Raw genomic sequence first — 16652 nt, 5'->3', positions numbered from 1 at the left:
GATGTTTTAGTAAAATGAAAACTATAACGTGCGTCCTAATAAATGACCCTAATAGAAACACATAAGAGTATACAATTGTTTTATATTTTCAACTTCTTAAATAATTAATAATTATTCATATTTTATATACTACTTTTAATAAATTTTTTGTAATACAAAAATAACAATAATTAATTTCAGTTAGGTTTATTCATCAAACTGAATCCGACCAGCCCGATCAACTCGACCCAAGTTGGTCGATTTTCTAGTATTTTAGGCCGATTTTGGTTAAAAAATTTCCTAATTTGACCAAGTTGGATCAGTTTCACTTTGGCCATTCGTAAACCGACCAAAATTGGACGACCTAGCCATGGATATATATTAATATTTTATATTTTAAATATAATTTTTAAAATGAAAAGTGAAAATTTCACATATTTCTTAGTGTAAAATGTTTTATATCATAAATCTAATTTTTTAAATTTATTTATTAATAATTGCACTATAATTTTTAAAATTAAACTTAAATTTTTAAGTTTAAATATTTTGAATCGACTAACCAAACAAAAAAACAACCCAAATTGATACAATTTGAGTGGGTTGGTTTTCACAAAAGGCCAATCGGTTTCAACTAACCAACTCCCCAACTTGATCAGGTCAATTTGGTTGGCCAAATAGCCTACTACCGAACTGAACAAACTTATGAACACTCATAATTTCAGCTAAATTAACAGTCTCATCTCTGATAAATAACAATAGTTTAATCTCCAATAATTATTGAAAATAAATTAATAATGAAAAATATACAATAAGTACTAAAAATATATTAACTTAGTTAATAAATAGTATCATCTCAAATAATAATTTAATCTTTAATAAATATTAATCAAATATTTTAAATTTTAAATATTTTAAATAACAAAATATTTAACACAACTAGATTTTAAATAGTTAAAATAAAGAAATTATGTAATAAATTTAAAAATTATGAAAGGTAAAAAAAAATTTATTGAATTTAATTATCCATAAAATCATAATTTATACTATTATTACATAATTTTATCATTAGTTTTATAATATATTAAATTATTATTAATTTTAATATTATGTTATAATTATTTTTCTACTTTGACAAAATTTTTTAAATTTATTACATAATTTTGTTATTTTAACTATTTAAAATCTAGTTATGATAAATATTTAAATAATCTATAAAATATTTAAATTTTTTTGTTATTTGAATTTTATTTATTTAAATCTATTACATATATAAAATATTTGAAAAATTTTAAATTGATAATCCGAAAAAACATAATTTAAATTGTTAGTACATAATTTCTTGATGTATTTTGTAAAAATATAAAATTATTTTTTATATTTTTGATAAATATTTTCAAGTTATTATATAATTTTGTTAGAATATTTAAATAATTCTTAAATTTTTTAATCCAAACTTTTTTAGATAGATGTAGATAAAAAGTAAGGGAGATGATAAATAGGAATTAGAGATAATTTAGGAGAGAAACTCTCAAATAAATTAGAGATAATTTTGAAGATAAATAAGAATTAGAAATAACTTAGAAGATAAATAGGAATTAGAGATAATTTTGGAGAAAGTGGGGGAGGTAGTTTAAAAGAAGAGATTATTTAAGTTATTGGAAAAGTGCATCTCATTGGTTATTTCAAAAATGACATGGAATAAAGGGTTAAATACTTTAGGCTCAAAGCTTGCAAATGATTTGGGTGCAAAAATTCTGATTTTATTTTTTGTTTCAAAATTTACCTTATTTTATTTTATTGCAGTATAAATGAAGTCAAATAAGACATGAAATAGAACAAAGTAAAATCCAAAGCAAAATTAAACCAGAATTTATATTCTTTTCATTTGCACTCCCATGCATTTCTACTAGTGCAAATAAGATTACACTACAACCATACGCAGCCTAATAGGTTAAATGCTTGAGGCTCAAAGCTTGAACATGGGGCCAAAGGCCCAAAAGCAAAAGCATCAAATAACTCAAAGGGCTAATCGGCTGGGGCTGCCAAGGTTGGGCCTTTTTTTTCAGCCTCACTTCAAGGCAAGTGCACTGGGTTAAAGAGCTGGAATGAAGACATATTTGGACAGAAGAGAAGAATCAGTGAACGTAGCGAGGGCTTGGAATTGGACCTGTTCATGGGCCGGGCTTTCACTCTGTATTAATAGATTTTTCTAAGGCCCAAGCCCGAGCCCGAGCCCGAGCCCGGCCCGACTATCAGGCCTACAACTTGGACCCGAGCCCAAAATTTAGCCCATGTTGTTACTACCGCTGAAGTGGCTGAATAGAGAGAGAGAGTGAGAGAGAAATTATAAAGAAAAAATTAAAAAAAGGTATATATTAAATTATAAATATATATATTTTAATAAATATTATATTATTTATATATTTTATATAATATATAAAATACATATTATGTATTTTATAAAATATATAATGTTGAGTCGGGCCAGGCTGGGCTTGGGCTCGGGCTGGGCTTTTTTGACAAATCCTGAGCCCGGCCCATTACACAATCGGGCTTACTGTGTTAGGCCCGAGGTCAGGCCTGTGGGCCTAATTACATGACCAAGCCCGATCGGGGTGCGGGCCGGGCCGGGCCGGGCCATCGGGCCACCCAGCCCATGAACAGGTCTATTTGGAATCCCGATATATCTCCAAATGCAAATGGTTTACGTCTATGTTGATAAAAGAATCTTCCCTGGAAAAAAACGATAAATAAAATGCACATGAATTAATATGTTCAAATTTAATCTATATTGATGTAGGAAGAGAAAAAATAGGTAATGAATCAGAGGACCATTAGGCCCGAAATTCCAATTCACATCAAACAACCCCAAGCAAAGGGCCCTCTTTATACAAGATACTTGTATCACAGGGTTTGTACAGTTATGCTATTATTTACACATTACAAATGATTATTGAAATATTAATATTCAGGAATCTGTTATTTACATTTTACAATGTTAGTAGAAAAGGAATGCTAACCTTCCATGCCATCCACGGTTCCACATCACAGTCAAACTCCTCCCTTTCAGATATTCACCCTCTCCCACAAATTTCAACCCCAACAAATATTAACACTGGTTAATAAGCTTCTCTGGAGAACAAAATAGAAGTTGCACACGACAAAACACTAAGTTGAAGTCAAACCCCCATCACCTGCAATTAAGAAAATCATTAAAACAATCTCAAAGGCCAAGCAGAAGCAAGAGGTGAAATAGAGTTCCCTTCCCCATTACAGTACAAATCCAGTGCATCCAAGGAATTAGGACCACCAACTGGATGATTCAGCATTCAGCAAGCTACTATGGATGGGTAGGCAATCTCTCATAGACATGGGAATGAGTTTAAATGCCAACATATATAGGTACTGGTTTTTTGGATATTACATGATAGTATAATACATATTGCAGGGAGCTCAGGTGGGGACAGAGCAGGGTACACGTGAGGCGCACTGGCCATACTACGGAGAGCCCGTAGTTCCACAGATTTGATCACACGTGTCCTTTTTTGGCAACATGTATTAGGTAGAAGTACAACAATCAAAAATAGGTAGTGCATACAAGGATTAAGAGTCTCAGCAACAAAGCCATAGAACTTCTGCAAGTCGAGAAATTCTATTTTACATGATCATGTCTTCTCAAAAGCAGAAAACCAGTTTCATGAAATCACACCTATTATAGACAATCAAATTTTAACTTGAGTTTAATAAAAATATATCTAACCCCATAAAATAATAAAAAATAATTTAATAGAAAAGACAACGAAGAACTAAGAAAACTACCAAATCTAAATTCAGTGAGCCATCTTAATATACCTTAAGTCAATTCTGACAACCTCAGGCATCCCAGAAGTCTTTATTTGGACTTCAAACAAAGAGCAAACAGGTTACCTTCAATCCAACTCACCGTCATCATCCTTTAAGTGATTCTCCATCTTCAGGCTCTCTTTATTATTATTCTTCTTCTTCTTATTATTTACAAACTCAAGGTGGGTCTCAATCTTCTCTCTGTTATCTACAAACTCAAGCCCATTTTTAATTTCAGTCATATTGTTGTTATTTACAAAGCCTGCGGTTGATTCCAATGACATTTGAAGACCACCCCAGCAACTTTCTTCATTGACATTTGGGAGTTCAGTAGCTGCAATACTACCTTCTGAGATATAGTCAAGAGAGCTATGTCTACTTCCGCATGAAACCCTCCCATCTTCAGATAGCCGAGACCTCTGATTCTGCAGCAGGACATTACAGTTGCTATCCAAAGCAGGTACCCTGAATAAGTAACAAAAGGTTCAGGCATTTCACTTATATCTCTCTCCAGCAAGCTAAAATGGTGGTTAGACCTAGAACATCAATGATCAAGAGATTCATTAAGATAATTATGTCAAATAAAGTAGCTCTTGCCTATAAATCCAGGAAACCAACATATGCTGGTATCCAACACTAATATCTTGTGCCTACCATGTCATGCAGGTTTCTTTCTACTTTTTATCTTTCTGCTTTTTATCTTGTGCCTACCTTTTATCCAACACTAATATCTTGTGCCTACCTTTCTGCTTTTTATCTTTAGGAAAATTAGTTCAAGAATGAAAAAGCAACAAAACGGGGGACAATCACTACCCCAAAATAAATGAAGAAAATCAAAATTACACTAGAGAATGTGGAACAATCCCCCTTCCCAAAGCAGAACCCAGGAACCAAAAATACAGGTTCCATATGCTGCACACACATGTCTGATGTTCCTGGCGTATTTAATTTCAAACAAATGTGTAATATTTGGATTTGAACCAAAAGACAATTTGATAAATTATCTAGGAAAACATTGGGCCAACCCCACATGGTTGGGACAATTCTTAGATGATATCATAATTCTATATATAGAGGATAAACAAGCACCTTGTTTCTTGAAATTTTGGAGTTTGAAGATGCTCAAAAACTGGTACCAAATCTTTTGACCTTGCTTCAATCATGCGAGTTGGAAACTGTTCAATTTCAATTTCACCTCCTAAAACACTTTCTTTTATGTTCTTGTAATCCATCATCATCACCTGAAAGTATATCTGGCCCAATTTGCACAGAATAAAAGCAGTAAAGTCATTTCCCATCATGGCATCAAAAATAATTTATCTGAAAAAAATTGCTTCTTTTAAATTCAACAGAGGCAAAATACCTCTGGTTTTGCCCACATTGGTATCCAAGCTTGATGCATTTGCAACTCAGCTTCTGATATATATAAATGATGCCTTTCCTCAGCACTGCTCTTTGTCTTTGTGACTAAAAGACCATTAGCAGGATATATACCGTTCCCCCTTTTTCCCTCTGGGAAAATCTTATGGTTGTCTCCATTACCATGTTCACCATAAATGTCAAGATTATCTTCCCGTTCTCTTTGATGTTGTCTCTGACAGATATCCCACTTCTGGACTGCTTCAACAACTAACTTTGCATCACTATCTGGAAGTGATTCATAAGCAGTGTTTAATCTGGCTGAAACTGACTCAGAAACTGGTCCATTAGATATACGCAAGACATATTGTATCAGACAGCCAGAAGGTGAGAACACCAGAAGGTGGTATTTTGTACTTAATGAATTGGAATCTAAACATGAACCATTTTCTTTGCAGTTGTGGAAGGTTGAAGCAATAGCCCCAGAAAGGGAACTAACCCTGCCTGTTGCAACAGCTGCAGCGCCACTTACTGTACCCCTCCAACCATTACTACCATTCCTTATTCTGCTAACAACTGATAGTGTTACTGGAGGACCAAATGCAGAAAAATTTTGTTGATCAAGTTTTTCTGGCCCTGAACCATGTGGCCAATGAACATCTTGTTTGGTCATCACACCTAACACACTGTTGGTAAACCCTGAAGCAGCAGACTGAAGGTTCACAGAACCTCCACAAGGAGATATAGCAAATAAATGGCTCGTTCCCCTTAAAGAACTTATCATAATCCATTGGCTGTCTGCACTGAAACTGATGTCCTGTATTACCTGTAAAATACAAAAGAACATAATCATGCAACTACTAATAATTGTACATTCAAAAATATCATAAATCAAAGTGTTGTTGTTTTTCTTTACAGCATTCGTTAAGCCACGCTGCAGCCTGTAAAGATGCACATAAGATCCATGAGAATCAGATCCTGATGAACTTCTAGGAAACATGGGCATTATTCGGAAAACATTAATGTTATGACCCTGAACTGAAGCAGTCACCAACAATGTCCCACTAGGATCAAAGCATAATGCAGAAATAGGACTCCTATGTGCCCTAAACTGGGTAAGAACAGATTTTCCAACAATATCTCTCACAATAACCTGCAGAAATTAAGAAATCGTGAATAAAATCAATAGCTGAAAAAGCATATGGTGCTACAAGAATGAATACAGCATTAGCATCCTTCACAGAAAAGCCAAGGCTGAAGAAACCACAAGTTCATGCTTGGCACCAACAATATTAACACTACATTCTGGGCTCATATCAACATGAGTAGATTTGCTTACAATGATCAATGATTCATGAGAACATTTATCAAGGATACCATGATACAGTCAATAGCAGGTGCTATAGAGCAAGCTACTATAATAAGAGAACAGAAATGAATAACCATACAAACTTAACAAAACATGAATATCTATTTTCAGCTGAAACAGACATAATGTTAAAGATGAGGGGCAAAACATACCACTCCAGCATTATCTACATCTGACAGATGGCCATTAACAGTGTCGTTGGTTTTCCAGCCAGGGCTCCCTGATTTTAGAGAATTATTGCAATCAGGTAGGAGTTCAGAGCAATACCGTGACAATTTCTTGTAACCCATATCTCCCAGGGTCGCTATACCAGCAGCAAGTTGTTTGCTTGATTCTTTGGCATAATGCACAACCACGTTCCCATTTGAAGAGGAACCAGAGAAACTTGCAGAAGGTGTAAGATGTTGTGGACTGACACGGCCTGTGTTTGAAATGACAACAGGACTTCCACTATAAGCCAACCACCTTGGCCCCACTGCAAGTGGTCCATAGCCTGCATTCCCAAAACCAGGACGACCCGAAAATACAGGATATGTAAGAATTGTGTATTCTCTCTCCAGGGTCGCAGCCTCAAAGCAATGTATCTGGAACAAAGAAAATATTTATTTACAAGCTCCAAATAAGAAAAGGTATTACTGCAGGAGAAGCCTAGATAAAACAGCTATGTACATAGGGAAGTTATATACCTGAGCTGCCTGAGATATAGCTACAACTCGAGGGCTGCACCTTACAGAGAAAACAGCTGATCTGAACTTCAGGATATGCACATAAGATTGTGACCTCAAGGAATAAAACCTAACAACTGTAGGTACAAAGTTTCCATTACCAGTCTCATGGCAAGTACTATCATTCCCATTGCATTGGGTGAAAACCCCATCTTGAACATTAATACCACCAGAGAGAGAACCATCCCCAACAACGATAAGCAATGGTCGGACATCTGCAAACTTGTCTTCTGATTTCTTTGATTCTATTGGCTTTGGTTGCATTTGCAGAAAGGAAACAGGGCCATCGTATCTGGATATTAGCTCATACACATTATCTGCTTCTTCAACATCCCAAACCTGGAAACCAGACCGATAACCCAGCAAGAGAACTCTCCGAATAATGCCTTCCTCAGATTCTAACTTGTCAAACCCAGCCCAGTGGACCTTTCCAGCACAAAAGTAAGATATGTGAATGAAATAACTTCAAATTCAATTCTTAGTTATAAGATTTATATACACACATGAACATACCAGATGCTATTCAGGAATGATAAAAGAGGGATTGTACAACCTCTAACAAATGGAAATTTTTAATCACATCATATATTCATTTAATATAAGATAACCAAATAGGTATCAATGAGTAGGGACCATTATTTGGTGAAGTGCCAAAACCTTGGGCTGACAAGCACTGAAAATACCAGTTCGAGTTTTAGAGCAGCCCCTTTGTGCATAAAAAAATGCAAATAGTTAGTTTTTTAATAGATATCAACAAGTGCATCTCTGGGAACCCTAGAGCAGCCCCAATGGGCAACAATAGACTAAGATGATTTGGTCTTGTACATGGAAGGCCGTCTACTGAACTAGTAAGGAAGGCTGTCCTAATTCAATCAATCAATTGAAGGTTCCAAAGAGTTATGGAAACCCGAAACATGTGCATTTGAACTTATATGAAACTTACACCAAGGCCACTTCAAATGGAAACCCGAAACTGTAGAATCACCTCATATCACTACATCTCTGCAATTGTACTCAAGAGACAGAAGTTCCTAGCACTTAAATCCCCATGGCTCTCGCTTTCTTCCTGGTCAACCATATCCATCTAGATATTACCCTTCATCTTCACCACTCTCTACAACATCCTCACCTTCTTTGCACATTTTGGATCTTTTATAGAAAGCATAGATGTTGCCCATATTTTCACTTCATCATCCAAATCAGTCATCCCCAGATCCTTGAAACTACCCATGTGAATGATCCCATAATATTTCACCGACAAATCATTTACATCCAGAGACTGTTTTTCCAGATGCTCTAAAATAGGAAAGGTCAGTAAGAATTCTTTTTGAAAATTTAATACATAAAATGGATGTAAGATTAAAGAAATTTAACGAGGTTGAACCATCAATAACATTTTCCAACCGAATGGGCCAAATCACCCTAAAACCACGGTTCAAAGTATCATCATTATGTATCATACCTTATCATATATATTTATTGGCTTTTGATATTGCCGATAAGCTATATATGAGGAATTTGAGATATCTGTTATTTTCAATTACTAATAGTAGTTGTGCATTGATGATAGACAGAGAGCATAGTTGCCAAGATGACAGTTGACACCTAGGCTACAAGGCACCCATGGAGGGTTGCCTCACTTAATCACCTAGCTATTTTGTACACAGAGCTATTATATACTTTATATTCTTAATTTTGAGATTATATTATAATAATAAAACATACATTGTTAAACCAAACCATTCAGTTTGTGGGTGTAGGTGTATGCTCTCTTCTTTCTCTTCTCATGAATATGTTGATTTTCTCTGTTTTAACACAAAATTTAAACATTATAGATAATTACTAGTGAAAGATGGTTGTTGGTTGCTACAGAACCTAGGGAATTACCCTATAATTCATGGTTTTTACCTTAAAGAAAAAAAAAAATCTATTACCTAGTTGACTAAGCAACAAGGCACTCCCTGCCACCTAACCTCACCTTGGCACCTTGAAAACTATGACAGAGAGGCGTTTCCTGAAACTCAATTAAATGTAGAATATCAATATTTGTAATGGCCCAATACTTTGAACTATGCCTAAAATCAATTCGGCATAAAATATACACCAATCAACAAATCGTCTTCTGACATGGAAGTACATGATCAGTACTAGCACAATTATTACATAGTTAGGTGTTCAATTGTTCAACGTAACTGCTAAATCCACAACTGAAGTACTACTTGCTCCAAAAAATGGTAGAAGAACAAAGAAAATAGAAAGCAATTACTAGTGTATTTAGGAGGGTTAGGGCTGATGATCACTTGTTTCACAACAAAACTAGCATGCATGATAGATGCGGTGAGAAAGGCTGTGAGTTCGACAATTACTCCCTGCATTCCCACAAGCTCTACTAAGGCTGTGTTTGGTTCCACGGAAAATTATGTGAGAAACAAAAAGTTGTAGGAAAGTTCATAAGGGATTTCATCAGATGCCTAGGATTTTACCACAACTTTCCCTCTCATTAATTTTGTAAAAAACCAATACAGCCTAAGTTATGTCGACGTAATGAAATGGGAATAAATTTGTGTCGCTCTATTTCCTCGTAAGAATTTGAAGAACTGCCTTTGTAAGAGAAGGTTATGCACTAAACAAGTACATTATACCATTAATCAATAAGAAAAGAATACTGCTTACTGGACAGCAAAAGATATTTTTTTGGCTAAATTCTAACTAATGAGTATAACTATAACTACCAACACATCCCGCAGGGAGGCGACAAGAAGAATCTTTCCCCGCCACCGCCAGTCCAGAAAAAGAAAATTGAACTTCAATTTGATATAAAACCAAACCATTTTACTGGAACAGTACCTGATTACGGCAGCCAACGTCCTCTCTATCTACAATTGACGACGCGACCGATGCACCAGCTGATCGAACCGTCGAGGCAACAGTGGACGCGCCCGAGGATACGATTCTTAGGTAACTCGAGATCGCTCGAAAAGAGTTTGGTATGAACCCATTACTCCGCCCCGATCTCGTAACTGCTCCCTTGGGGTTCTGGCCATCATTTCTCATCCCGAAATCCCAAAGAAAAAATGAAGATAAAATATAATGAAGAAAAATCTATTTCACCGAACAGTGCCCTAATCATAACAGCAGGCTGTTTCCTTCAGCCTACAGGAGAAACAGCCCCAAGTTCCTAGCTTCAAGTTACAAGTCTCTCCATCTCCTTTCGGCTTCGAATAATCCAGAAGTCAGAAACACCTAAAAGAATATCCGAATCAATACTAAAACCTTTTCGACTTCTTTCTTAAATTCAACAAGCAACAAAGGCTAGTTCATCCCAAAAACCTAAAAGATAAGATGCAAAACGGCAGTATTCGCCTTATATATATATATGAATAGAAAGGAATTATAGCTTCAATTCGAGTAGTCGTCCTTCTTGATCCTCTTCTGAAACTTTATAGAAAGAATGAAAATGATTAAAAAAGGATACGACAACGGATTCTTCAGTTAAAAATCATAAGTCTTCAAAACTAGATTGGAGAAGAGAATTAGGACAATACAAGTATACAATAGAAAAATTGCCGATAAAATCACCGGGAAGCGGTTTTAAGACGCCGGGAAACGGGATTAGATATAATACACCGGATTTCAGGGAGATCGAGCTAAGAAGAGAGAGGGGGGGAGATGTAACGATCTCCCGTGTGATCGGATAATGAAATGACAACTCTCCGTTTACGACTCTCTCTCTCTCTCTGAGAGTCTAATTTTCACTTTTGTTTTTTCCTTACCTACTTGGAAGTTTGGAACAATACCTTCGACGTCTTTGTTCGGCAATTTTTACCTCCAGTGAAAAACACGGTAAAAGGGTGTCTTTTACAGAAGGCCGTCAGATTGGAAAAACCTCGTGATGCACGTTAACTCAACTGACACGCGTCTTGTGGATATTCAATCAAGGCCAGTGAAGCATTGGGTCCACGATACCTTTCTATGTATTCATTGAATAAGCAGTGTAACACTTACCCAAGGCCGTCCGGCAGGACAACCAACATGAACGGAATGCAAGTCAAAATACCACCAATACCCGCATGCTCACAAACTGAATGATCGTCTTTGGTATCTTTTTTTAATTATTACAAGCGCAAAAAAGATAATAACAATAAAGTGGAGCCAGAACTCAAATGACGGAGTTAGAGAAATGTAGAATATCATCCAACTAATGTACAAATCTCGAGGCATCTACGTGGAACAATGGACGTCGAGATTCAAGAGCGAGATTCGTGAACTTCCCTGTTATCAGAAAAAGGCGAAGTGTTTACGGTTTTGCCGTTTTGCTACACATGGCGCTACGTTTTACACGCACATCCTACCATTCGTTGGAACATCTTAACGAATTATCAACTATTATTCATGAGAGATATTCTCAATACATGGTGGATGTGCATGTGAGGCGCCATTTATAAAGAACATATACTTGTGGTAGACCGCAGAGGGGGCTGCTTCTTGTTTGTCGAATGGAGGATATTCTTATATTCCCAAGAACACAAACGAAGGCTTCGTTGTACATATTTCAAATTCTGAATATCTCGTATCACGAAAATAGCTGATGGATGAGGCTTCGAGCCTTCAAGGATTCAATTGGGCGCGACGCCATCACGGTTTGGTTTGGCATTTTTCCAAGAATTCACGTTTGCGCCCCTCAGTGTCCCACAGGATATCCCCGCCGTGCATTGGGAATATCTACCGATTGGAAATATATACCGATGATAGTATCAATTTCGATGTGCTGTTGGGCATCAAGAGATGTTGGGCATCAAGAGATGTTCTGAGTACATAGCGGGGATGTACTGTGGGACATTGTGGGGCGCCCCTGGTGTCCGTTGTTCTAGCGTTTGCTAAAATTGATCATTTATTGTGTCTGGAAAGGGAAAACATTTGAAGATTCCAAGTGAGAATGAATTTACTGAAGTTTAGCTGTTTTACCCACTGTGGGTGCAATCATTTTGGTGACATAATACCATTTTCTTTTTTTCTTTGAGAAAATGGTGTTTCATTGGTATGTCGTTTTTGTAGAAAATGATTTTTTTTTTTTCAATGGCAAGGGTGTTGCATTGTTGTATTTTTTAATGTTATATCAATATAAAAAACGAGGGTGTACATATACATTTTTTTCGATTTTCAATGTGATTTAAAAAATAAATGTTTTCTCATTTTATTTCATATTCTTTGAACAAATCCCATGAATTGTATAAATCCTCACTAGTATAAAAATAAGAAAAGACCACACGTTTTTTGATTTTCAACCTGTGGTTTGAGCAGATGCACAACAATTCAAATTTATGAACACCTCCATCTATAATACCCATATTAAATTGGCATCAATTCTGAGCTGACACCTACTCCCAACTGTAGGTGAAATTATGATTTCAGAGATGAACTGAACAGTAAAAACCACAAAAAAATGAATTTCAGATATTGCACTAGTGTCACACCATTTTTCAAGAAAGCCTCATCGGTTCCAAACACCTATTTTGTAGTTCAACTGGTTTGGTTTGGTCCCACGGCCCACAAAACAGTTATGTAGTTCAACTAATTTCATCTCCTAAAGTACCATTTATAGGGATGACAATTAGTAACTAAGTTGGGCTAGATTATGGGCCTTTGGTTTTTATTTATATGTATCATATTATAATCTTTACAAGTGCATCTGGTCCAAAACACTCAAATCTCTGGCTTGCATTTATGGGTTTTTTTTTTTTTTTTTTGCAAAAAAAGAAGTAGCTCCATTACTGATTTACTGTAATATACTAAACTGTACATGCCCATCTTGATGACTGATGTTTGGTAGCTAAAGTATGAGCAGCTAGATTGTTTGATCTATTTACATGTTCAAAAAGATGGTATTGAAACCGAGATGTAAGAGTCTTGAACCTGCTCCGTTACAGCTACTCTATCCATTCTTAGCTTTGCAGAGTCAATATAAACTATTAGAGTCTGTATTAATAGATTCGAAGTTGCTTCCAACCCATCCATGAGAGCAGAGGTTTCTTTGCACATTTGATGATGAAATCTCGCCCTGCATGTCCTGTGTGAGGATCAAAGGAGCCATCATTCTAAAGTGTATTTTCATGCAAAGAATTGCTATTGTTAATGCTATGTCACACGAATCACTTGTGCGATCTCCAGAGCTGATTGTGTGTGGATAGCTACCTGCTCTAGAATTTGTGGGTGAAAAGGCATTTTGTTGTGGACGCTTTTTATTGGGAAGCAATATCGCTGCCGACAGCAGTAGTAAAGGGTGCAATATTCGGTGTTCTCATCTTATCTAGCTAGATATAGTTCTTATCTTATATGTTTTCAGTAGTATGGATTAGTAGGGAGTCTTATCTGTTCAGTGTTCTTATCTTATCTGTTTCTACCTTAACTAAATTCAGTAATATAGATTAGTAGGGAGTCTTCCTAAAAGTAGGACTCTTATCTTCTTGTAATCTCCTATTTAAATGAGTTGATGATATTCAAAAAATGATCAAAATTTCCAGTCAAGAAATAGCAGAGGAGAGGGGGTGATTTCTTTAATAATCACCATTAAGGCGTCAAGATAGGGTCCTCAAAAAAAGGGAGGAACAAGGAAAAACATGAGGTTTTTCTCGTGGACTGACCTGTGACGAGATCCTATTCACGGGCCCTTAACAATCTGCTATCAGAGTCAGGCGTCATGGGTGACCTTGAGTAGCTGACGACTAAGGTTTATGAACTGGAGCACAAGCTCGTGGAGAACAGCACGAATGTGCGCAATGTCAAGGACGATGTCCGAGAATTAAGGCGCTTAATGAATTTATATTTTTCTAGCAAGGAAAGGAATCCAAAAGGGACTGCAACCACAAACGTCCGCCGACCAGATGTGGCAGAATCGTCCGACGAGTAGCAGGTCGTTGTCCAGGGAGCCGCGATCATTCCCAAATACAACAGGCTGGAGTTCCCTTCCTATAATGGTGCTGGAGATCCTCTGGGATGGCTATACAGATGTGAGTAGTTCTTCCGCAACCAAAGGACAAAGGGCAGAGACAAAGTAAGCTTAGCCGCATTCCACATGACAGATGAGGCGCAACCCTGGTTTTATAGATTAGAACAGGAGGAACCCGGGCTCAGTTGAACCCAATTCAAATCCTACTGTCTTCTCAGGTTTGGGCCCCCATTAACAAGCAACCCATTTGGCGAACTAATCAACCTCAAACAGACGGGAACGGTGGCTGAATATCAGCGTCAGTTTTAGACCCTCCATGCAAGAGCATCATCGATACGACTAGACCAGCAGGTTGACATGTTCACCGCAGGGTTAGTAGAAACTTTGAGGGTGGATGTGGAGATGCAAAATCCCCCCAACCTGGTTACTGCTATGAATTTGGCTCGCACTTTTGAACGCAAGCTGCAACTCACCCGCGGAACTTTCAATAGGGCAGCCTCCGACAACATGGGCATCCCTGAAAACACTCGGAATGACCCCATCTTCTGTAGCCAGCCGAGAATAGAAGCCACATACGAGCAATGTTTCCAAATCAGCACCCAGTGTGGGAAGCAGCGTGGTGGCACCCCCCCCCCCTATTAAGCAATTGTCTAGGGCTAAGATGGCAGAACGTCGGGCGAGGGGACAGTGTTTCAACTATGACGATCTTTATTCAGCAGGACATAGGTGCAAGGACTTTTCTACCTCCTGGTGGATGAACAAGAGGAAGATGAGGATGAACCCTCTTCGTTAGAACCCGAGATTTCTCTCCACGCAATAACAGGAATAAAACTCTCTCAAACTATGCAGTTGCAAGCGCGGGTAGCGAGAAGACCAGCACTGATCCTCATTGATTCAGGAAGCACACACAATTTTGTGAGTGAGCAAGCTGCCCTCCAATTGGAGCTGCCAATGGAAATCAAACCAAGACTACAGGTAGTTGTAGCAAACGAAGAAAGAGTACACAGCTCGGGCATCTGTAAGGGCATCCAAATACAGGTCAATTCTGAATCCTTCTTTGCTTATTTGTTTGGGTTATCCTTGGATGGATTTGATATAGTCCTTGGGGTAAAATGATTGATCACCCTGGGCCCAATCCTATGGGATTTTAGCGCCCTAAAGATGATATTCTACTTGAATGGGAAGCAAGTCACTTGGCAGGGTAAAGTGGCAAAGGCTAAAAACCCACAAGTTCATGTGCTCCAAGGTGAAGTCGCGCATGCAGCGACCACGAAAAGGCTCCTCGCTGATTTTTCAGATGTATTCCAAGAACCCAAGGGACTTCCTCCTTCCCGAGCTTGCGATCACTGGATCCCTCTGGTGACGGGCTCAGAACCAGTCATCCGGCCCTATCGCTACCCACATCTGCAGAAAGACGAGATAGAGAAGCAATGTGCTGAAATGATTAAGTAGGGGATCATCCGCCTTAGTCGATCTCCTTTCTCCCCGCTAGTCCTGTTGGTAGCAAAGCAGGATGGTACTTGGAGATTTTGTGTTGACTATAGAGAGCTCAATAACCGGACTGTCAAGTATAAATTCCATATTCCCATTGTGGACGAATTGTTGGATGAACTTCATGGTGCCAGTATTTTTCAAAACTAGACCTAAGGTCAGGGTACTTTCAGGTCCAAATGGCTTTCGAAGATGTTGAAAAGACTGCCTTCAAAACTCATCATGGCCACTTTGAGTTTTTAGTTATGTCGTTCAGTCTCACAAACACCCCATCCACATTCCAGTCCTTAATGAACAAGGTATTTCAGTCCCACATTCGCAAATTTGTTTTAGTGTTCTTTGACGACATCTTGGTCTATAGTAAAACATGGATAGAACATGTGCATCATCTAAGGATTGTTTTTGAGCTCCTGCGCCAATACAAGCTCTTCCTTAAACGGTCCAAGTGCTCCTTTGGGGAGCGCCAGGTTCTTTACTTGGGTCATGTCATTAACAGTCAAGGTGTAACGGTGGACAGTTCCAAAATTCAAGCAATCAAGGAATGGCCCAAGCCCAAATCCGCCAAGGCCCTCCACAGGTTCCTCGATTTGACAGGATATTACCACAAATTCGTACAAAATTATGGCTTGTTGGCTGCCCCATTAACTAACCTATTAAAGAAGAATGACTTTCATTGGGACAATGCAGCCGATGCGGCTTTTGCAAATTTAAGGGATGCCCTCTCCACCACTCCAGTTCTGCAATTACCGAACTTTGATCTTGAGTTTACATTTGAGTGCGATGCATCCGGAATAGGGATTGGTGTTGTATTACAGCAACAAGGGCACCTGATTGCCTTCTTCAGTCGTAAACTTGTTGATCATCATTTAAAATTGACAGCCTATGAATGCAAATTGATTGAGTTAGCTAGAGCAGTCCAACACTGAAGATCGTACTTGTG

General features: G+C 37.6%; 1 protein-coding gene across 3 annotated transcripts; it reads right to left on the bottom strand.

Moving 5' to 3' along the window:
• Positions 1 to 2793: 2793 nt before the first annotated feature.
• On the bottom strand, positions 2794 to 11050 carry LOC148875511 (autophagy-related protein 18f-like). Of its 3 annotated transcripts, XM_088965972.1 has the most exons (10): positions 10821 to 11009; positions 10606 to 10713; positions 10123 to 10518; positions 7237 to 7701; positions 6703 to 7134; positions 6098 to 6334; positions 5186 to 6007; positions 4912 to 5075; positions 3832 to 4287; positions 2794 to 3173 (listed from the first exon to the last, which is right to left on the bottom strand). In XM_088965972.1, exons 3-9 carry the CDS (start codon positions 10327 to 10329, stop codon positions 3909 to 3911), a joined length of 2706 nt encoding a protein of 901 aa, XP_088822098.1. In that variant the 5' UTR covers positions 10330 to 10518; positions 10606 to 10713; positions 10821 to 11009; the 3' UTR covers positions 2794 to 3173; positions 3832 to 3908. The 3 variants fall into 3 exon arrangements, with proteins under 3 accessions (XP_088822098.1, XP_088822097.1, XP_088822099.1); XM_088965971.1 differs by lacking the exon at positions 10606 to 10713 and having other exon boundaries at positions 10821 to 11050; XM_088965973.1 differs by lacking the exons at positions 10123 to 10518; positions 10606 to 10713; positions 10821 to 11009 and adding an exon at positions 8219 to 8486.
• Positions 11051 to 16652: the final 5602 nt, after the last annotated feature.

The sequence above is a fragment of the Nelumbo lutea genome, chromosome 1 (genome assembly GCF_056320005.1).
Source record: "Nelumbo lutea isolate HS-2025 chromosome 1, American lotus-T2T, whole genome shotgun sequence".
NCBI lineage: Eukaryota > Viridiplantae > Streptophyta > Magnoliopsida > Proteales > Nelumbonaceae > Nelumbo > Nelumbo lutea.
Note: the sequence above shows the minus strand (reverse complement) of the source record. Positions and strands in the feature narration are given on the sequence as shown.